This window comes from Malaclemys terrapin, chromosome 4 (assembly GCF_027887155.1).
Source record: "Malaclemys terrapin pileata isolate rMalTer1 chromosome 4, rMalTer1.hap1, whole genome shotgun sequence".
NCBI classification, from domain to species: Eukaryota; Metazoa; Chordata; order Testudines; family Emydidae; genus Malaclemys; species Malaclemys terrapin.
In genome coordinates, this window is record NC_071508.1 from 104,670,841 (window position 1) to 104,693,527 (window position 22,687).

At 40.0% G+C, this 22,687-nt stretch overlaps 1 protein-coding gene across 9 annotated transcripts in view; it reads left to right on the forward strand.

Annotated features, from left to right (window-relative positions):
* The window catches only part of NUBPL (NUBP iron-sulfur cluster assembly factor, mitochondrial), a 161,902-nt gene extending 141,460 nt beyond the window's left edge, over positions 1 to 20,442 (forward strand). For all 9 annotated transcript variants that reach the window (XM_054026907.1, XM_054026908.1, XM_054026909.1 and 6 more), the window contains 2 exons: positions 999 to 1,081; positions 18,776 to 20,442. In XM_054026907.1, coding sequence (XP_053882882.1) covers positions 999 to 1,081; positions 18,776 to 18,838 — 146 coding nt within the window. In that variant the 3' untranslated portion in view covers positions 18,839 to 20,442. The remainder of the gene's footprint in view (positions 1 to 998; positions 1,082 to 18,775) is intronic.
* The last annotated feature ends 2,245 nt before the right edge of the window (positions 20,443 to 22,687 follow it).

Below are 22,687 nucleotides of genomic sequence, written 5' to 3' on the forward strand. Positions count from 1 at the left end.
CTATTTTTTCATTTATCTTAATCTGGTGTTAAAAATAAATTATATTAAGTAAAATAACACACTTACTAGCCAAACTAAGAGTACCTACACAGGATTTTGCACCAGTTTAATTAAACTGATTTAAAAGCACACTTTTAGTTAAATCAGTGAAACTTCTGAGTATAGACAAGGCCTGCGTGAAGAGTAGTCAGGCCTCCAGCATGCTGTAAACATAATACTGGCAGAAGATCGGTTTTTAACTGTGCATTTTATCTCATAGGCAGTATCTGTGTTGTGATATAGTAATTATGGGAACTTTAAAATTTTACTATATTTAGTGCTGGAAAAATATTTCAGCATTAAGTGAAAATATCCAATGGGTCGAGGAATGATTTTTCCTTCAGTACATTTTTCTTCTATAACAGTTCCCTGCTGATTACACAAGCAAATCACACAGTAGTTAGCCCTTGTAAAAGAGAATGAGTTGAATATACAGCTAGCACTTAATTAAATCAATGGCCTACTAAGGACTATAGTACATTTTGTTGTTTGGCAACAAAATGTGCTATAGTTGAGATATTGATTAATATCTCAAAACACTGTTGAAAATACAAAAGTAAGAAATACGTTGAATAATATGTTATCCTGACACTCAAAGAAGTGTTTTTATTTTGTACCTATCCAAAATGTCTAGACCATAGAAATGTCTCAGTTTGAGCTTTTCTGCTTCTCCAGAAAGCAATAAAGCAAACTTCCTGTCATTACAAATTACTGCAAAGCAATCTGCTCTTTTTCCAGAAAATGAATAAATTTGAAATATATTTGGTACTAATGATTGTGGACATGTGGAACTCTGCTGCAGCTAATTTTAATTTTAAATGCTAATTTTAGAGATTAAGTAATTCAAAGGATAGCCTGCACTGGAATTTGATTTCAAGTAGCTTCAGGGCTAGTTTAATGAAATGCACTTCTGAAATATTAAGTCTTTATGTAAATACATTTTGGTGTTTTTAATGCAGGAGACATTCCATTGCATGTTAATATAAGAGAGACCTGTGATACCGGCCAGCCTATTGTCATCTCACAGCCTCAAAGTGACATGGTAAGTTTAGTGCTATGCACTTGAAAAACCAACCAAACAAAAACAACAAACAAATAAAAATACCCTGAAGACTGGGGAGAGAGGAGGGAAAAGTCTCTGTTATTTTAAGAAGGGAAACCTTTTTGTTAACATAAGAAATAAATCCTGAAAATTGAATTAATCTATGTACTTGCTCCAAAACGGAGGTACACAGGTATATAGGTTGTCCTTGCTGTCTTTTTCTCTTCGTGCACATATTTTTGTTTAATAGTCTGAACCATAGGCTCAGTAGCAAAAGACTCAGTCCAGATGCTTGCATGCCAAGAAGAGGAAGAGTCAGTGACAGGCCACATGAGATCTAACTAATAACATAGATCTTCTAAAGCTGTCTGTTGATCCTTTGGTAGTTGAGCCATGAGAGGATCAAAGGGGAAGGTTAATTCTGTCAAAAGATCTGTGTAACAAGAACCTGCACATTGTCAATACCTAGAATATTGTTAGTACCCTGTTTCCCCGAAAATAAGACATCCTCCGAAAATAAGGCCTACTTACAGTTTTGCCTCTCGTTGTAATATAAGGCATCCCCCCGATAATAAGACCTCCCCGATAATAAGGCATCCACCGATAATAAGGCATTTTTCATTTCTGAAAAATAAGACATCCCCTGAAAATAAGACCTAGCGCATCTTTGGGAGCAAAAATTAATATAAGACACTGTCTTATTTTCGGGGAAACAGGGTAGGAAGTGGAGGAATTTCTATGCAATAGGACATAGGATTTTTCTGTGAATTCACCATAGCATTTTATTGCCAAATGAAAGCATGGGTGTATTGAGAAAGTGGGAATAAAACAGACTTATCTTTCCAGAAAAGTAGTTTTGTGCATAAGATATTGTCGTACTTGTTGACAGTACAGTACTTTTCTGCCTAGTACATCTTTCTCTACCCTGTTCCTGTCTCCTCTGTTTGGATTCTAAGCTCTTCAAAGCAGGGACTGTCTACTACCTCGTTTGTACAATGCCTATCACAATAGGGCTCTATTTTTATACAGTGATCGACATTCTGGAGACTAGTGGCAAAACCTAAACATCGTTATACTTATTAATTTTGTTTTAAGAGAGAAGTTGGAACAAAGTACCTTATAAGACTACTAATAGAATGCAACACATTCACTAGTCTGGGATAAGGCCTGTATCACTATTGATCACAGATCACTATTGATCTGTGAAATGATTGTGTGATATTCTGGTATATCTATTCTCTGGATAGATGAAGAGTCTTCAGTCTCCATTCATCAGGCTGGCACCTTTTACAAGCACTACTTTCCTATTAAAAGAGAAATACAGTAAAATTCTGTAGGTCTGCCATGTGAGTTTGTTTCTAATCTGGCGTCTCACTCCTGCCCATCCTTGTACTGGTAATTGCATGAGGGTGAAATCAGGGGGATATAGGTTATCGATATCAAGTTAAATATGAAATAAGTAGATTTTTAACACATACTGTGCCTCAGTAGAGGAAACTTTTTTTTACTCTTTCTCATTGTCTTTAAGATAATCACTTCCCCTCACAAAGAAAAAGTAAAAAGTCACGAATCTCTGTGCAATTTAAAATTGCCTGTCGCGCCCCCCTCTCATTTAATGAGAGAGAACTTTAATGTCTCTCTCTTATTTCTTACTAAAATTCACAGCACATAAACGATGGTTAGAGAGGTTCGATGAGGTCAGATTCTAATCTTCTAATCTTTAATATATGACATCCATCATCATGTTTCTCAAATAAACTAAAATTGTAGCTGTTCATGCATGAAAAACCACATATTTTTCAGATAGAGGACAATATGCATTGCACTGTTGAAATTAGCTCCACTCTTGTCCTTAAATTTAGAAATATTAAAAAAATCTGTTCTGCTTTCCTTAGTGAATATTTATAAATGAAATAGTGTTATAGGGCTGAAATAATACATAGCTGAATAAAACAGTGAGCTATAGGGAGAATGACTGAGTCCTCAGAAACCAATGTGCTGAGTTTAACTGTCACCTTTTAGGTTCTGTTAAGACTAGAATAAAAGGTACATAATCCCCACACCAGTGACGAAGAGGTTAAAGAGAGGCTGTGGGCAAGGCTGGCCCTCCCCTTCAGCCCTGCCAATCACGTTAAGGATGGAATAAGGTCTTAAAAAGAGGAAGTTCTCAGCTGTTGGTAGGCAGTTCTGGGAGAGAGCAGACAGGAGGGAGGGCTCTGTAGCTCCTAAAGGAGACTCCTAGAAGCCTTCAGGGGAGCTACCCTAAGGAAGGCCATTTACCAACTCCCCAGCTCCTGGTGTATTGGATGGGTAAGACAAGTTCGGCAAGCTGATTAGGTGGTTGCTGTCACTACCCTCGATCCCTTTCAGACCAATCTCCAGTTAAATTAGAGGTGCTAAGGACCCTACTATGGGATTATCCTAACAAGACAGATGGGGCATATATATGCAAGGGGCATATATATGCAAGGGACATCTGGTAGGGTTTCAGATCCCATGTGAGTAGGCTTGGAAGGATTAGATTTGTATCGATAAATGTTAATAAACGTCTATTACACAGTACACACACAAACCGATTAAAAAGTATTTCTATCAAAAATTGACATTTACAGATAGACAAAGTGAGAAAAATACTGCTTTGGAACATATTAGAGTTTGATTTAAGAATATTTACTTTGTATATTTTGATATATGATGTTGACAGTTTGTGTTTTAAAGCTTCAACTTTTTGAATCTCAACATTTACTGTAATTAAACAATTATTGTTTAACAGTCTCCCCCTTTCCCCCCCCCCTAATTTCCCACAACTGTGAAAATTTAAATAGATAAGAATTGGAAAAAACTTCTTAAAAATAAATATCAATATCATCCATCAAAATTATAAAAAATTCTGCTAAGCCTACATATGAGGGGGCAAGGCTGCATGTGTGGCCTGAACATTTATAATCTATTAAAGAACTAGAACAAATAGTTTGGGAAAACATCAGGTAGAAAGAATAATTGTTCCTTTTTTGAAATTACCTGTGGAGATCTGCAGCTCTCCTCCTGGGTGTGGTGCCTAAAAAAACTAATGGATAATACAGGATTATCAACCATTTATCTTACCTTCAAAGCTTCCCTTAAAGACAGTATTAACCCTCAGTTATGTTCACTTTGATAGTCCTCATCTGAGGCAGCAGTAGCCATGGTTAAAGAATGCAGCATAAGGACACAGGTTGCAAAATGCAACATTACTCCCTGTTCATTGCAAAAATAGTAACTTGTTCAGTCTTCAGTTTGAGGAATATTACTGTTTTGACACGGCCATGCCAATGCTCCACACCATGTTCAGCCTTTGAAAGGTTTAGCATAACATTGGAGTGGTCAGATGTGCGGGAAACGAGCTTGCACGTGAGGCAGTTCACTATTTCAATTACTTCCTCTTGGCAGGAAATATGATCAGTAGAGCACAGCTGCCTGCTGAGAGCATTTCTGGAGATGACGGAGTGCTTGGGGTCCCACTGGCTTCAGAAAAGGCAGAAGGCCCAGCACAGTTAACATACTTGAGAACTGAATCGGATTCAAGACAGGGTGTATCATGGATACCCAGAGACAGCTTAGGTAATGTAAAGGTGTTGATAAGGACAATCAAAAATTCTACGAAAGCCTCTCTAAAACAAGTATAAGTAACTATTGGGGCATTTAAATTTTGCATGTAAGGCAGTGGCCTTGGCTAGGGTCTTTTGTGCCCACGTGGTGGCTTTCACTTCTGGATTCAAGAAGCCTCATCGCTTTGTCAGGATGACCAAAAGAATGAAGGGCAGATTTGGATTAGGGGAAGCATTCTTATAGCAGTTTAATGGGTTATCAGTTAAATGATCCAATTGGATGCTAGGATCGGAGTTACGGGGACTGTCTGACACCTCTGGGAAAATTGTTTTTGGAGTTCATTACCAAGGGAATTGATGTGCATGGAGGTGGCCTGCGGAGTGGGCAGAGCATAGTATAATAAGAGATTACTTCTATTAAGTTTTTTCTGATATTGGTGGCTGTCACTATTTGAACTGAGGAATTTAGAAATAAATGGTTTTGTTTTTGGTGTGACAAACAGGCAGAGATTCACATTAATTCAGAGTCAACGAAGTAATGTGGCTGGTATGGGCATATGTATTGCACTGCCGTTTGTTTAACATATTTTCTGTGTAGTTGATAATGGGATTGTCCATGCTCTGTCTCGGTTTCAGGCTGACAGATTACAAAACCTAGTGCTGTTAGCCAGCCAAGACCCACAGGTGATGTCTCACAGTTTGTGGAACCATGGCTCCTGACAGCTTTAAGATTGGTGGAAAATTCCATTGCCCCAAGGACATTAAGGGTTAACAAGGCTAGTTTCGTTGAGTTTGTAGATTAGCATTAAGGAAGCCTTCCATATGTTTAGTCCATCCCTGAGTTTCAGGTGGTGAATTATGCGGTGTCTTTGGCGCATTGTAGATTGGCATTATCTGCTATATTGAGTCACCTTTAGAGCTGGGCATATAACTGATTTTTTTGGCTTGGCCAGCAAACCGAAAAATCAAGAAATATTCAGAAGATTCTGAAAATGACAAAACTCTTTTTCCACATAACAAAGTAGGAAAGGGAGTGTGTGTCCATCCATCCATCCATGTCCCTTTATAACTGTAGGCCCACTGTTAGGGCACTTGCCTGGGATGTGGTAGTCCTAGGTTTGAATCCCCACTAGATATTGCCCCCTCATAGGTGAGCATCCTAACCACCAGACTATAGACTATTTTGGGAAATTGGCCATCCTGATTATCACTACAAAAGTTGTTTTTCTCCTGCTGATAATAGCCCACCTTAATTGATTACTCTCATTATAGTTAGTATGGCAACACCCATATTTTCATGTTCTCTATGTATATATATCTTCCTACTGTATTTTCCACTGCATGCATCCGATGAAGTGGGTTTTAGCTTATGCGCAAATAAATTTGTTAGTCTCTAAGGTACCACAAGGACTCCTCGTTTATTTTGGGGTGTGTCACTCTCAGTCTGTCTTGTTGAAGCTGTTCCACTGTGTGTAAATAAATATTCATTGAGCCAAAGAGAGAGTGAGTGAGAACAACTCTATAGCCTGGTGATTAAGGCACTCACCTGGAACGTAGGAGATGTGGATTCAAATCTTCTCTGCCTGATTCATTGGAGGGATTTGAATCCAGATCTACCTCCCAGGCTATGGAGTTCTCACTCACTCACTCTTTGGACCAATGAATATTTCTATTTATATGTAGTGGAACAGCTTCAACACAAGAGATTGAGAGCAACCCACCCCAGATCAGCTGATAGCTTGGTGGCTAGGGATGCTCACCTGGATGGAGGGATATCTAGTGGGGATTCAAACCTGGGTCTGCCACATCCCCGGCAAGTACCCTAACCACTGGACGAAAAGTTATAAAGGGGCAGGTGGATATGGACTCACAGTTTTGCTGATATGGATAAAGGTTTTCCCAATCAAAACTAATTAGATCAAATTCGCAAATAGATCAAAACTTTATTTTTTAATGAATAAACTATTCATTCAAAAATTTCCGCCAACTCTCAGTAGCATTGCTGGCCTGTCGTTTTGTTGCACGCTGGCAGAATTTACTAACACTTAGAAAATTCTTACTAAAGAAGCTTTTGGAGGGATGGTCCAGAGGAGAGGGATGCAGCGTATGTTTCAGGCACCCCATAGCCATACAGAATTTGTTTTGGTGATTGGAAGTTTTACCTACATTAGGGTGCATGTGGTTCTGTTTAAAGCTGCATTTGTCATTACTGTTTTCAGTGCTTTCACGGCTAGTGAGGGTGTGCTCAGGGCCGGTGCAAGGAAGTTTCACGACCTAGGCAAAACTTCCACCTTGTATCCCCCCTCCCCCCCCCTCCGTGGCAGCTAACCCAACCCCCCACCCAGGGAGCCCGCCGCCACCCTCCCCCCCCTCCAGGGAGCTACCCCCCCCTGCAGCTAACCCCACCCGGTGAGACCCGCCTCTGCGGAAGCTAACCCCGCCCAGGGAGCCCACCTCCACTGCAGCTAACCCCACCTGGGGAGACTCCCCCCCGCGGTAGCTAACCCTAACTGGGGAGCCCGCCCCAGCTCACCTCGGCTCCGCCTCCTCCGCTGAGCATGCCGGCGCCGCTCTAATTCTCCTCCCCTCCCAGGCTTGCGGCGCTGTTGGAGGAGACTTAGAGCCGGGCTGTGTGCTCAGCGGAGGAGGCAGAGTGCACCCCCTCCCCGTTACTGTGGGCAGCCCTCCCCAGGTCCCCCGCCCCAGCTCACCTCCACTCCACCTCCTCGCCTGAGCGGGCTTTTAGGCACCCCCAACTACTAGGCGCCCTAGGCGGCCACCTACATTGCCTAAATGGTTGCACCGGTCCTGGGTGTGCTGGTGTCAAGGGGACAGCTCCAGGAGTGCGCTAGAATTGGTAGATGTGCAACTTAAACAAGGAGCAGTGCCCTTGAAAATTAAGGTATTTACAACCCTATCAATCCAGAAAAGGGGCCATAGAAGAGCTAAGAGATTGCTTGTATGAACAGGTATGTCCAGTAAAAGAGTTTGTGATAGTCATGTGGATTCAGGAGCAAGGCCCTCTATACATGGCGTTGGTATCTACTGACTAGATACCATTTGCTGCGGTAATTGGGGGTGGGGGGCATTAGCCCATTTGGATCCCAATCTGACAAATTTTGGCATTCATTCCTTTAGGATGGGTGCAGTGCTCTCTACAGCATTGGAGGGTTTTCGACTCTCAGAGAGTGCAGGCAAGTAAATCGGACTGAAATATGACCTACAAGCAGGCAGTCAGGTTGGCATGTGTTGCAGCTGAGCTTAAGGTGTGAGGCTATCCACCTGCAATGGTTTGGGAGAAGGGGCATGTTGTCAGGTCAGCTCATGTCTCTTCTACACTTGTAGATGGGTGAACTACATCCATCTAATATCCTGATTGCTCAGCTGGGGGAAATGATCTGGGGACCTGCCCTGGGGTAAATTTGTGAATTAGGATTCAGAGGGGCATGGGATGGAGTAGACTGACAGAGCATGAGATCAATTTGCTCAGAAATGTTTGCAAGGTGAGTATGGCAAGGAGTGGTCAAACCAGCCCATGGGGATAGGGCTTGGAAGAGCATGAACTGTGATGTTGCCAGTCATATTTGGACATGGGGTGGCTCAGTGATCACACACAGGGACATCTGGTATCATGTGCCTGAACTTCTTAGATAGGATGGAGTGCCCTTGTTGGACAGAGGGTCTGGCATTTGGCTTGGAGATTTTAGGAATTGGATTAGGCATGAAATACATAAGAGTGGGATGAAGGTGTGACCACACTAATTACTGGCACCCCTAATGTGCCTGTGCAGATACAGGCTAAAAAAAAAAAAAAAAAGACAGCTCCCAGAGGTAAATGAGACCTTGGACCTTTTGCCTGTAAGGAGAAGGTGAGACCTGAAGTCTTTGCAGACCAAGGTCTCCTTTGGCATTCTCTTCCCTTCTTGTATGAGGGAGGGCTTGAGGATTGGAAGTGAATTGAGTCCTATGGGCAAATAAATAAAGATATCCTATCTCCTAGAACTGGAAGGGACCTTGAAAGGTCATTGAGTCCAGCCCCCTGCCTTCACTAGCAGGACCAAGTACTGATTTTGCCCCAGATCCCTAAGTGGCCCCCTCAAGGATTGAACTCACAACCCTGGGTTTAGTAGGCCAATGCTCAAACCACTGACCTATCTCTCCCCCCCCAACTGAAGAGGGTCTACCCTGAGTATATGGTGGGAGCCCAGTAACTCTGCACTGGACCCAATTAAATGCCTAATATGTGAGAGAGGATGGGTCGATAGTGCCCCTCTCCATTGTTAAGTTACTAGAGTTGCAGCCTGCTGTTTAAATCGATCCTTGTGTGTGTCTTTCATTTGCACACAACTCAAAGATATGCAGGAAATTTCACTTCTTTTCCTGAAGGAAACTCTCCACACTTTTCCATACACTCTGCTTCTGCTGATTGAGGAACTTTGTTGCCATTTATCTGTACCCCTCTCCACAAAGAGGGGTAGTCGTTATATACGCAGTGTGCAGAGGCGGTCAAAAAAGCAAACAGGATGTTGGGGATCATTAAAAAGGGGATAGAGAATAAGACTGAGAATATATTATTGCCCTTATATAAATCGATGGTATGCCCACATCTCAAATACTGCTTACAGATGTGGTCTCCTCATCTAAAAAAAGATATCCTGGCACTAGAAAAGGTTCAGAAAAGGGCAACTAAAATGATTAGGGGTTTGGAACGGGTCCCATATGAGGAGAGATTAAAGAGGCTTCAGCTTGGAAAAGAGGAGACTAAGGGGGGATATGATAGAGGTATATAAAATCATGAGTGATGTGGAGAAAGTGGATAAGGAAAAGTTATTTACTTATTCCCATAATACAAGAACTAGGGGTCACCAAATGAAATTAATAGGCAGCAGGTTTAAAACAAATAAAAGGAAGTTCTTCTTCACGCAGCGCACAGTCAACTTGTGGAACTCCTTACCTGAGGAGGTTGTGAAGGCTAGGACTATAACAGCATTTAAAAGAGAACTGGATAAATTCATGGTGGTGAAGTCCATTAATGGCTATTAGCCAGGATGGGTAAGGAATGGTGTCCCTAGCCTCTGTTTGTCAGAGGATGGAGATGGATGGCAGGAGAGAGATCACTTGATCATTGCCTGTTGTTCCACTCTCTCTGGGGCACCTGGCATTGGCCACTGTCGGTAGACAGGATACTGGGCTAAATGGACCTTTGGTCTGGCCCGGTACAGCCGTTCTTATGTTCTTATAACACAATCTAAAGCTGGAATTCCACTTTTTTGGTCTGGCAGTATTTTATGCCAATTTTCGAGGTGTGTGTGTGTAGTGGTAGAGTGACAACTCCTCAACGCTTCTTCCTTGCAATATACCTCCTCCTTCCCTTTAAATAAATACCCACAGAGCCCATGCCGCGCAGCATTGCTGAAGAAGGGACTGTGCTAATTAAGCTCTACTTACACACACCCTCTTTCTGTTTTCAAAGCATTTCTGCCCTTTTTTGTGCCCTTTTGCTCCCGTCAGCCCCACAAAGCAACAGGAGGGAGTTTTTGACCTACAGATAACTGTCCAGAAAGTTATTGATAAATTTGAAATTGTCTATTTTTTTTAAAATTTCCACAGATGAAGTGCTTGCTTCCAGAATGATGGACTATAAACTAATTCCTATTAGAGAGCCTCCAAATAACAAAGGAAAAACTATAATCTCTAAAGATGAATCATTTTGTATTAATAGGAAAGTGGCTGTGAGTATGGATACGAACTCAAAATCCTCTTCCTCTCTCCATGCCCTTTCCACCCAGAAAGAAAAAAAAAGTCTATTTTGGTTGCAAGCCATATTCTGTTGCTTAGTAATGAGAGAATAAACAACTGAACTCAGCAGTATTATTCAAGTCTACAGATGGCACATTAAAAAGATCATGAATAGGAGAAAAAGTTCAATATATGTAGAGTTGAGTTTGTGTAATGAAGGGAGCATTGATAATTTGAGATCCTGTTTAAATCTTTCACATATGTTGTTTGTGTTACTGCCATTTTATTAGCTTTGGATAAACAACTGAATTTCTCACCAAGATAAAGATTTCACTTTTTAATCACTTTGGAGGAAACAAGTCTAGGCCAAATCACCTAATTAAATTATTCTGTAACCTTGAGGTAGAAAATTTAATATTGCATTTCTGAGATCTTTTAAAACTGAAATGTGTTGTTAAAAAGTGACCTACAGTTTTACGTTCCATTCATTGGTATGTGTATATTGATGTTTACTGCCCAAATCCTGGTTCAGTCCACAGGAAATAAGTTGTGTGTATGGTGAAGTGTTATCTTCTCATAAGACCTGGACACACACGGCCAAGCAATGGCTGCTACATCTAGGGATGGGGAAGCATAGTATTCCACGCTATCCCTAGACAGGGTTATGAGCTCTAGATCTGTGTTCTGCACAACTCTCTGGCCACTGTGCAAATCGGTGGGCAGATTGCATCAGCTGGGGCAGCTCAAATAAAGCCGAAATGTTTGAGTTTAATAAACTGAAGATGGAAAAAAAGCTCAAAATAAAACAAAACACTAGGTACCAGACCTTTCCTGCTTTGCCCAGGTGGGAAGTAAGGCGGGCACATACTTCTCCTAATAGCCCTTTACTGACTGCTATGAAGAGTTCCACACTGGAGCTTCCTTAATCTTGAATCTCTCCTATCTGCTGCCTGCCCCTGTGTAAGAGGCAGGAAGCCTTATGTCTGGCTTCCTGTAGGTCACATGCTTATTGTCATGTGCCATGTGTCTATCATTCCCAGTTTTAAAGGGGCCAAAGGCACACTGGGATGTGTACATACACTTCAAAGTCTAGTGCCTTTTTACACACATCACACATTATTCACAGTGATAAAATGTATATACCCTGTCCTTTGAGTCATAGGCTACATCTACACTACAGGGGGGGTCGATTTAAGATATGCAAATTCAGCTACGCGAATAGCGTAGCTGAATTCGATGTATCGCAGCCGACTTACCCCGCTGTAGGGACGGTGGCAAAATCGACCTCTGCGGCTTCCCGTCGACGGCGCTTACTCCCACCTCCGCTGGTGGAGTAAGAGCGTCGATTCGGGGATTGATTGTCGCGTCCCATTGGGACGCGATAAATCGATCCCCGAGAGGTCGATTTCTACCCGCCGATTCAGGCAGGTAGTGTAGACCCAGCCATAGATTTGTGTAGTTTAAGGTCAGAAGGAACCATTAAGTCATCTAGTCTGACCTTCTTTATATCACAGGACATTACATTTCACCCACTTACCGCAGTAATTTAGTCCAATACCTTTTGTTTGACTTAAAGATAATTTGAGTTTGGCTAAAGCATATCTTTCAGAAAGGCATGCAGGCTTGATTTGAAGACATCAAGGGATACAGAATAGACTGCTTCCATTGGAAGTTTTTTCCAGTGCTTAATCCCTCTCACTGTGCAGAACGTGGACTTGATTTGTAATTTGAATTTGTCTGGTGTCAGCTTCCAACCACTTGTTCTTGTTGTGCCCTTCTCTGCTAGATTAAAGAGCCCTTCAGCACCTGGTATTTTCTCCCTATGAAGGTACTTATAAACTGTAATCAAGTCACCTCTCATGCTGCTTTTTGAGAAGTTGAACAGTTTAATCTCTTTAAGTCTCTCAAAAACTAAACCAATTGAGCTCGTTGAGTCACTGTAATCCATTTTCTTTAGCCTTCGAATCATTGTTGTGGCCCTTCTCTTCGCCCTCTCCAGTTTTCCAGCATCCTTTTAAAAATGCGGAGCCCAGAATTGGATGCAGTATTCCACCAGTGGTGTACGTAGAGATAAAATCACCTGCCTGCTCTTACTCACTTCTCTCTTGTTTATACATCTAAGCATCACATTAACCCTTTTTGGCACAGCATCACACTGGAAGCTCATGTTGAGTAGCTTATTCATTATGACCCCTAAATATTTTTCAGAGTTGCTGCTTTTCAATGTACAGTCTACCATTCTGAGGGTATGGCCTGCATTCCTGGTTCCTAGATATATACATTTGCATTTGGCTGTATTTTGTTTGAATGGGCCCCATTTATACTATATGGCTGCCATGTCCTCATCATTATTTACCACACTTCCAATCTGTGTCATCCACAAATTTTATCAGCAGTAATTTTATATTTACTTCCAGATCATTGATGAAAATGTTGAATAGCACCAATCCTGTGAGACTCCACTAGAAACACCTCCATTCAATATTGATTCCCCACTGACAACTAATTTTTAAGATCTGTTAGCCAGTTCTTAATCCATTCAGTGTGTGTTCTGTGGATATTGTATAGCGCCAATTTTTTAATCAGAATGTTATGTGGTTAACATAACATTAACAGAGTTAATCGCATGAGGTAACTGCGATTAATAGACAGCCCTAGACTCAATTAATAAAGAATTAAAGGTGGATAATAGAATTAATGCCAATAACATGGATTTATGGAAAACAGACCCTGTCAAACTATCTTGTTTTGATGAGCTTACAAGTTTGGTTAATAAAGGTAACTGTGAAGATGTAGTAGATGTAGCCTTTTTGTAAGGCATTATCTTCTGCAAATGTAAACAAACTTATTTGTCTGAGCAATTGACTGAACAAGAAGTAGGACTGAGTGGACTTGTAGGCTGTAAAGTTTTACATTTTTATTTTTGAATGCAGGTTTTTTTGTACATAATTCTACTTTTGTATGTTCAACTTTCATGATAGAGATTGTACTACAGTACTTGTATTTAGGTGGATTGAAAAAGACTATTTCTTTTTTACAGTGCAAATATTTGTAATAAAAAATAAATATAAAATGAGCACTGTACACTGTATTCTGTGTTGTAATTGAAATCAATATATTTGAAAATGTAGAAAACATCCAAAAATATTTAAATAAATACTGGCGGGAGTAACTTATTTGAAAATGTAGAAAACATCCAAAAATATTTAAATAAATACTATTCTATTATTGTTTAACATTGCGATTAATTGCGATTAATTTTTTTTAAATCGCACATTTAATCGTGATTAATTTTTTTTAATTGCTTGAAAGCCCTAGTTGAGTCCCATATCAATTTCTTTATTTATCAGTCAATGTCGGACTGACAGACCTATAATTGTTAGAAGCTGGTAGCTAAATACTTCAAACATCCTCCTCAGTTACTATGGACTGGAAAGTATTTCATTATCTTCATCTGATATGAGTACATCATCCTGCTTCTTTCAGATACAAAAATGAAATATTTATTGAATGCTCCTGTCATTTCTGCATAATTATTATCATTTTTACCATCTCCATTTAGGAATGGGTCTGCACCATTGCTAGGATTTCTGTTGTTGTTATTGTTATTATAGGTAAAAAACTCTCTCTTGTCCCTGGTGCCACCAGTCATGGACTTTTCCCTCATGTCTTTAGCTTCCCTTATCAGTATTCTGCACTTCATATCTTCTGATTTATATCAGTTCCTATTTATTTCTCCCATTTTCCATTTGTTAGGTATTGCTTTTTTATTTCTAATTGCTGCCTTCACTTAACCACTGTATCAGGTTGGGCTTTTGGCCAAAGTTTTCTTGAATGTGGAATCATGACTGTTTGGCCATCTAATGTCTTTTTAAAGAACTCCCAGTTTTCATCACTTTTCTGTCTAAATTTGTGCTCCCAAGCATTTTCACTCATAATTTTTATTAGCTTTCAGAAATTAACCCCTTTGAAGCACCAAATAAGTCTACTACTAGTTGGGTTTACCCCCATTTTGCCCATATTTAATGTAATCAGATCATGATCTCTGGTCCCAAGCCAACCACCAACCACCAGCTTCCAGTTCAGTGATTAATTTATCTTTATTCATCATAATGAGGCCCAAAATAGAATTATCTTGTGTTGGGTGCAATATCTTTTGTGTTAGAAAATTATCATATCATTTTTAGAAACTCAGAGACCTCTAGCATGTATCTCCTAAATTGAAGACTTTCATCACAACACAATTTTATTTTCTACACGTTGCAGGCATGTGTTTAAGGAATAACTCATCCTGTTCTCTGATTTGATTCAGTGATCGGTAACAGGCCTCCAACCATACACCTCTTGGGCTTTATTAGTTTGCACATTGATCTGTATGCATTAACAATCCTATGGCTCTGAGTTATCACTAACTCTAAAACAGGTAATGGTGTTAATGTAGAGTGCCAAACCCCCACCCCCACACACCCTTCTTGCTTACTCTGTCCTTCCTGAACAGTTATAACCTGTGATTTTAACATTCCAATCACAGCAGTCATCCCACCGAATTTCAGTAATGCCAGATATATCAAATTTCTTCTCATCAGTAAGAATTCCCAGTTCTTCTTGCTTGTTACCCAGACTCCTATTAATTGTATATAGGAATTGAAAAAGTGTCTTCTCTTCACAGTCTCATTCACATGGTTAGCAGGGAGAGGGTTGATATACTCTCCCTTAGCAGAGGGAAGACCATTGCTGCACATAATAAGTGTAGAGGCTGCACAGAAATATGGTTGGGCCAGATGATTGGATTAGGCCAGGGGTGGGCAAACTATGGCCCGTGGGCCACTTTAAGTTGGCCCGCGAGCCACACCACGTGGCTCGGCTCCACTCTGGCTGGGGCGCAGGGTTGAGCCGGACCACGTGGCTCGGCCCCGCTCTGGCACTCCAGCTGGGGCGCTGGGTCGGGGCCACACCACGTGGCTCTCGCCACGCCCCTACCCCGTGCCCCAGCCCTGATCCCCCTTCTGCTCTCCAAACCCCTTGATCCCAGCACGGAGCACCCTCCTGCACTCCAAACCTCTCATCCCCAGCCCCACCCCAGAGCCTGCACCCCCAGCCGGAACCTGCACCCCTCCTGCACTCCTGCCCCAGCCCTGATCCCCCTCCCAGCCCAGAGCACCCTCCTACACCCCAAGTTCCTCATCCCCAGCCCCACCCCAGAGCCCTCACTTCCTCCCGCACCCCAACCCCAATTTTGTGAGCATTCATGGCATACAATTTCTATTCCCCGATGTGGACCTCAGACCAAAAAGTTTGCCCACCCCTGGATTAGGCACTTCTCCCCATCAGAAAGTTGTGTTCAGACAAGTCAAAGATAGCTGCCTCTATGAGCCAGCCCCTCCTTGTGGAAAAAGAGGAAAATGCTCTCTAGAAAAATTCCCGCTCTGGGACACATTCATGCTTTGGTTGCATAAACTATCTGGGTAGCTGTTTTTGTTTTTTAAAAAAATGGCAAGTGAAAATCTCGAGTGTGGGAAGATCTTTTCCTTTTTTACCTTGACCAGGGTCTGAAAAACTCAGTTTCAAAAATGAATTGGGTTTCAAGGCCTTGAAATTTTAGTCACCACAGCCTGCAAAGGGATGTATAGTCTACCTCTATTGGGACGCCGTGGCCTGTCTCCTCACTCCTCCTGCTCTGGAAGTAGAAACATCGTTTCTGCAGTGCATTGGGTTTTATATGCATATTGTGGGTAAGGGAGAGCAGGATTGCCCCTTATCTTTGATGGGAATTTTATTGAAAAGTGAAGGCTTGACTGTTGTGGTATAGGAATGGGACTTTATAATTCTGATGGCTTATGTCTAATTTAAAGAACTAACTCCAAGACATACCTCCTGTTTGTACTTCTTAATGAATTGTGAACAGAAGTTTTTTATACATTTTCATTTCATTCTGTTTCACTCAGTGATGTCAGACTTGCTTGTAACGACATTGTGGAAAATTATTTCTTAAAACATTTTTTGTTGGGTTACATCAGAATTATATGCAAAACAATGCTTCATAACTGTGCTGTCTCCATACTTTTCTTCTGTACTATATTTTGGGGACTATAAAAGTAAGTTGTGGTGGCTGGTTTTGCTGATAATGAAATTACCCTAAATCATTCTCTTATTAAACAACTTAACACTTTATATAGAAAAATAAGAATTTTTGAAGCATGTATAGTACTAAATGTTAAACAGAATTGTATCTAATAATTTGGGATTCTGTTTTTAAAAATAGCTTGCCTTTTTCAAAACGACATAACTGTACAAATAAGACAAGCTTATCCCACTGGAGTAGAATTGTATTCTACAAATATGTTGAAGAATGTTAAGTAACTCCTAGCACAAGACTTATTTCCTATATGGTAGGAATGATTAAACAGAACTAAATTCTTTAGAATCTCTTGTAGAGTTTCTTCAGTTAGCTATTTGTCACCTTGATTTGGCACTGCTTTATAAGTGCACAAATTGGTAGATTAATGGTTGTAGAGAAGTCTGCTACTGTTTCATTTAGTTACATTATCCAGTACCCACAGAAACTATCATTATAGAATAGGCATATGGCGGAAATATGAGACACACATTAATGGTGCTAGTCTTCTGAAAAAATGCTAACTATAATTATATGATTAGAATTGTATTTTTGGACCTCTCTCATAGGCAGTATTAATGTTCTAAATTGCTTTCAAAATTAAAAAAAAAGCTGCTTCCAAGCTAAACTGCAGAATAGGAAATACTGTTGTTCATCCTGGGAGTTCTTATTTTAAACAAGTCTTAGCAGTGTCAGCATACTGCTACTGCACTTGAGGCTGACCACGCAAAGACTTAGGAAAGTGAGTCACTTTCCTCTCATAAGTAGTCCTATTGACTTCAGTGGGATTGCTCACATAAATAAAAGTTTCAGAGTAACAGCCGTGTTAGTCTGTATCCGCAAAAAGAAGAACAGGAGTACTTGTGGCACCTTAGAGACTAACAAATTTATTAGAGCATAAGCTTTCAGAAGTGGGCTGTAGTCCACGAAAGCTTATGCTCTAATAAATTTGTTAGTCTCTAAGGTGCCACAAGTACTCCTGTTCTTCTTTTTGCACATAAATAAAGTTAATCATGTGCCTTTGTCTTTGTAACACTGGGGCCCTTCATTTGGTCAATTGTGATTATATTATACATGCCTTGTGTACTATTTATAAAGGCCTTGATCCCACATTCCTTATGTACCCAAAACTTGAGGGCCAGTTCTATGGATATATGAATACTTAGGTGACAAGAGGTGCACCTGATATCACAGTGTTGGGGCTGGGAATGACAGAAAGAAGGATGGAGGGGTGAGAGTAGCTTCCAGGTACGGAAAGCATGTTGCAGGTTTAACAGTGAAGGTAAAATCACTGGAACAATTTACCAAGGCCTCTGGTAGGTTCTCCATTGTTTGAAATCTTTAAACCAAGACTGAATGCTTTTCTAAAAGATATGCTGTAGTTCAGACACCAATTATTGAGCTTTACTTGGATTACTGGGTCCAACTCTATGGTCTGTCAGAGTACTGGTCCTTTCTGGACTTAGTCTATGAATCTATGATCAGTTTGATAATAAACCTGGCTCTGTTGGCTTTTAAAGTTGTTAATGGAAAAGGACCTTGGTATATATAATAAGACCGTCTCCTTGAATGTTATTTTGGTGAGCGTCCATGTTCTGACAGCATCTACCTTGTTAGGGACTCCACCGTCATACCATAGGTTGGTGTGTGATTGACCTTTACTGGGGTGGTCCTTAATCACTTGGAATTTGATCCTTTTGGACATCCACATGAATCTCTTGGGAAAATGGTCTTTTAAAAAGTATTTTCATTTTTAATCCCTGTTGACTCTATGTAATATTCTCCTTAGTGCACCCCAGTGTGTAATGATGTAATTCACTTGGCTTTTTAGTATTTTATTTGTGTTTTGTCTGAAGTTTGAAATTGTGTATGCAGCACCTCAACCAACTTGGCAGGACAGTAGAACTTGAGGAATAACATTTTCTGTCAGGGACGAAAGGGTCCTTCACAATAAACTAAATTTTTCCTGGACGAACACAAGCACTGCCTGCTGGACAGGGCCGATTGCTCAGCTGAGTTTTGGATTGGAATTTAAAAAATAACTGACCATATTTGGAGTTGATTTTTCCTTGATACTTACTAACACTTTAAATAAAATAATAATAATTAAAACTTAACAACAAAAAGGCAACATTGAAATTGAAATACTTCTCTGAATGTGTGTGCAAGAACATAGAATTAACAGAAGTTTTTATATTTCTTATGCTTTCATATAGAAAACAAAAGGTGATCGATATGTTTTTGTTTTTACAGGCCAAAGCCTATCTAAGGATAACTACTGAAATAGTAAAGAGATTGCCAACTCCTCCAGCATGACGTGCTCATCTCGGGTACCTGTGATCAGAACTTAACAATAAAGTGACTTGATGGTGTAAGCAGTGGTGGAACAAGCAGAAATACATAAGTTTATGGATTATATATTGTATTTGTAAGAAAATTGTTTTGAAGTTTAGGAAACAAAGTTTGAAAGTATTGTTATTTTTTTATTTGTCGTGACATCATTTGGTTACATTCAAAGGTATTGAAGGATTCAGAAGGAAAATGCGTGGTACCTGACATTTATATATGGTCGGCCGCTGCTGATTTTTAATATCCTTGAACAACAAGGACAAAGTGCATCATTCAGCAATGGAGTTTCCCTCAGTTTTAACATGAAGGTTCAGCCTGTGGAAACTCCAGTCCCAGAATACAATGTGCCATCTTCGTCCAAGCCGAAAGACTCAAAAGTGGACCATGGCATGTTGAGGATTATAGGCACACAACTGTATAAAAGATGAGGGCATCTGCAATTTCCCCAATTTATGTACATTTTTATTCAGACCTTGGTGCTCTTGTTAAATTGCCAACATGGCCTTAAATTGGGCAAAGCATCAAGGACTTAATTAGCAAACTGAAAACTATGTCATTACCACATGTTTGTGTACATTTACACTTAAGCCTCAAAAACAATATGATAGATCTGCATATTCTGAAATGATTTTTCCTAATGGTTCAAGAACAAATTTCTTCCCTATTGGATTATATTGTGTTATGAGGTAATTTCCTACTTATGGGATAATGGACTATATGACCTGTAGGCAAATTACTTGCCTGCTTTGTGTTATGTTGAACCCATGGAAAACTAGATAACAGCCAGGTCTTCATTGTAAACCACATATCATATCTGAGTTCAATTTGGCAAGGGAAATAAATGACAAAAATAAATTAATTTCATGACTGCATATAGGCATGTGTTCCCAAATTAAAGTAACAATGCAGGATCTGAATGTATAAACTAAAGATGTAACTAAAGAAGCAAACTAAGATACGATCTTCAAACTGCAAGACTTCTTTTTGTTTTTTATTGTCTTGTCCTATGATCCTTATTTTTCTGTTGGTATAATTTCTATGGACGTAAAAAACATGATTCTGTGGCACAGGCTTCCATTTACAATTAGAAGTTTGAATTTATATTCAGACTATTTCACACCTTCAAATATGTATCCTTATGGGAGTTTTGCCATTGACTTCACTAAGGCCAGGATTTCACCCTTTGTGTATACCATTGTTCCTGTCGCTTTTCTCCTCTTGAAATAATATGACATAAAATAGAATTTGGCATTCTTTGAGCCTGGGAACACTTAAAACACATGCACTGAAAGTCAAATTTAAAACTTTCCTTCAAATTATCAGTTGAATCTCAGACTTTAGTGGAGTTTTGTAAATATGAAAAATAATGTATTTTAAGATGACTGATTTTTTTTTAACTTAGCTTTCATTTATGTACTTGAAAAAAGTGCAGAGAAGTAAAAGTGCACTTCAACTGCTTCAGTAGTCATGTTATTTCAAGCTTTTGGATTGTACCTTTATTCAAACATAAGTATCCAATCATTTGCAATTGTCTAGTGATATATTTTACAAAAATTAAACACTTAATGGTGTGCTTCCTCTTCTCACTTCATTGATAACTATTTGCCTTGTTGGTTTGGTAAGAAGTTTTATCTCTATTTAGGCATTTCTTATGCGCCAACCATAGTAATATTAATTTTTCTGCATATGTGTATTTCTGTAAACATTTGTAGGGCTCTCCTCACCATAGTATTGTAGGACACGTTAACTCTCAGTGCGAAGCTCGGATTTCCAAAGTTGTTTTTAAAGTTTAAAAAAGTCTGTCAGGCTTGCCAAATTTAGTATTCATTATCTTCACTCTTGATGTTAGCAAGTTTGTGAGAGGCTACTGACATTTCCAGTTCAGGATTAGGACTATCAGAATTCAATTAGAGGGCTGTTTGTTTATCTTTCTTGTTTCTCCACATCCTGGGTTGCTCTGAGGGATCAAGTTATTTTTTTTGTTTGTTTGTTTTTTTAAAAGGACATTATACAAACCTAAGCACTAGATTTTACTCTTTCTAGTCTTGCTGCTATTAAGCTACCTTTAATACCTTTCGGTTAACTACCAGTGTCCTGGGAAAACTTGTAAACGTAGTTTCCAAAAGAATATGCAAAATGCTTTTTAATTAAATGCCTTCATGGAAGGATTGCCCTGTGCATATTTGTAAATAATGTTTAATGCTCATGGGGCTGCCGGTGGGTGTTGAGCACCCACTATATTTTTTCCGTGGGTGCTCCAGACCTGGCGTGTCCACTGAGTCAGCACCTATGGTTGAAGGTTAATTGGATTGCGGTAAAATTTGGTGAGTTTGCTTTGCAAGATGCTCCATTGGCTCAGCATGTATGATTACCTGCCTTGTGGACAGGTGGTGCATGGGTGCATTTGGTGCAAGGAGCTCATAGCCTCAGAGACCTATCGAGACTGGGAGTGGCTGGCTCACTACAAAAGCAATTTTCCGTCTCTTGGTATTGACACCTCCTCATCCATTATTGGGTGTGGACCACATCCACCCTGACTGAATTGGCCTTCAACATTGGTTCTCCACTTGTAAGGTAACTCCCTTCTCTTCATGTATATATATTTATACCTGTATCTGTAATTTTCACTCCATGCATCTGAAGTGGGTTTTTTACCCACAAAAGCTTATGCCCAAATACATCTGTTAGTCTTTAAGGTGCCACCGGACTCCGCGTTGTTTTTGTGGATACAGATTAACACAGCCACTTCTCTGATACTTGGTATGAAATGAGGATATTGATATAATAGGCATCACAGAAACTTAGTGAAATGATGAATCAACTGGGACACCGATATCAGGCACAAAATATATCAGAATGATAGACCAGGTCATGCATACGGGGGAGTGGCACTATATGTGAAAGAAAGCATAGAGTCAAATGTAGTAAAAATCTTAAAATGAATTAAACATGACTGTAGACTCTGTGCATAGAAATTGCAGGCTTGAATAATAAGAATATAGCAATAGGAATATAGTACCGACCACCTGACCAGGATGGTGATGATGACTGTGAAATGCTTAGGCAGATTAGAGAGGCTTTAAAAATAGAAAACAATATAATAATGGAGGATTTCAAATATCCCCATATTGACTAGATACATGTCACTTCAGGACAGGATGCAGAGATAAAATTTCTAGACACCATTAATGGCTGCTTCTTGGAGTGTGTAGGTCTGGAACCCACAAGAGGAGAGGCGATTCTTGATTTAGTCCTAAATGGAGCATGGGATCTGGTCCAATAGGTGAATATAGCTGAACCACTCAGTAATAAGTGACTGCAATATAAATAAATGGAACATCTTTGTAGTGGGGAAAGCCCACCATGGCAGCATTTCACTTCAGAAAGGGAAACTACACAAAAAGGAGGAAGCTGGTTAAATGGAAATGTCACAAGAGTGAACTGTCTGCTAGCTGCATGGAAACTTTTTAAAAACACCATTTTAATGTTCTTATGTATGTTATGTTGTTCTAGTGTGTGTATTTTAATAATTACCTGTTAAATACTGCCAAATAGATTCATAGATTCTAGGACTGGAAGGGACTTCGAGAGGTCATCGAGTCCAGTCCCCGGCCCGCATGGCAGGACCAAATACTGTCTAGACCATCCCTGATAGACATTTATCTAACCTACTCTTAAATAACTCCAGAGATGGAGATTCCACAACCTCCCTAGGCAATTTATTCCAGTGTTTAACCACCCTGACAGTTAGGAACTTTTTCCTAATGTCCAACCTAGACCACCCTTGCTGCAGTTTAAGCCCATTGCTTCTTGCTC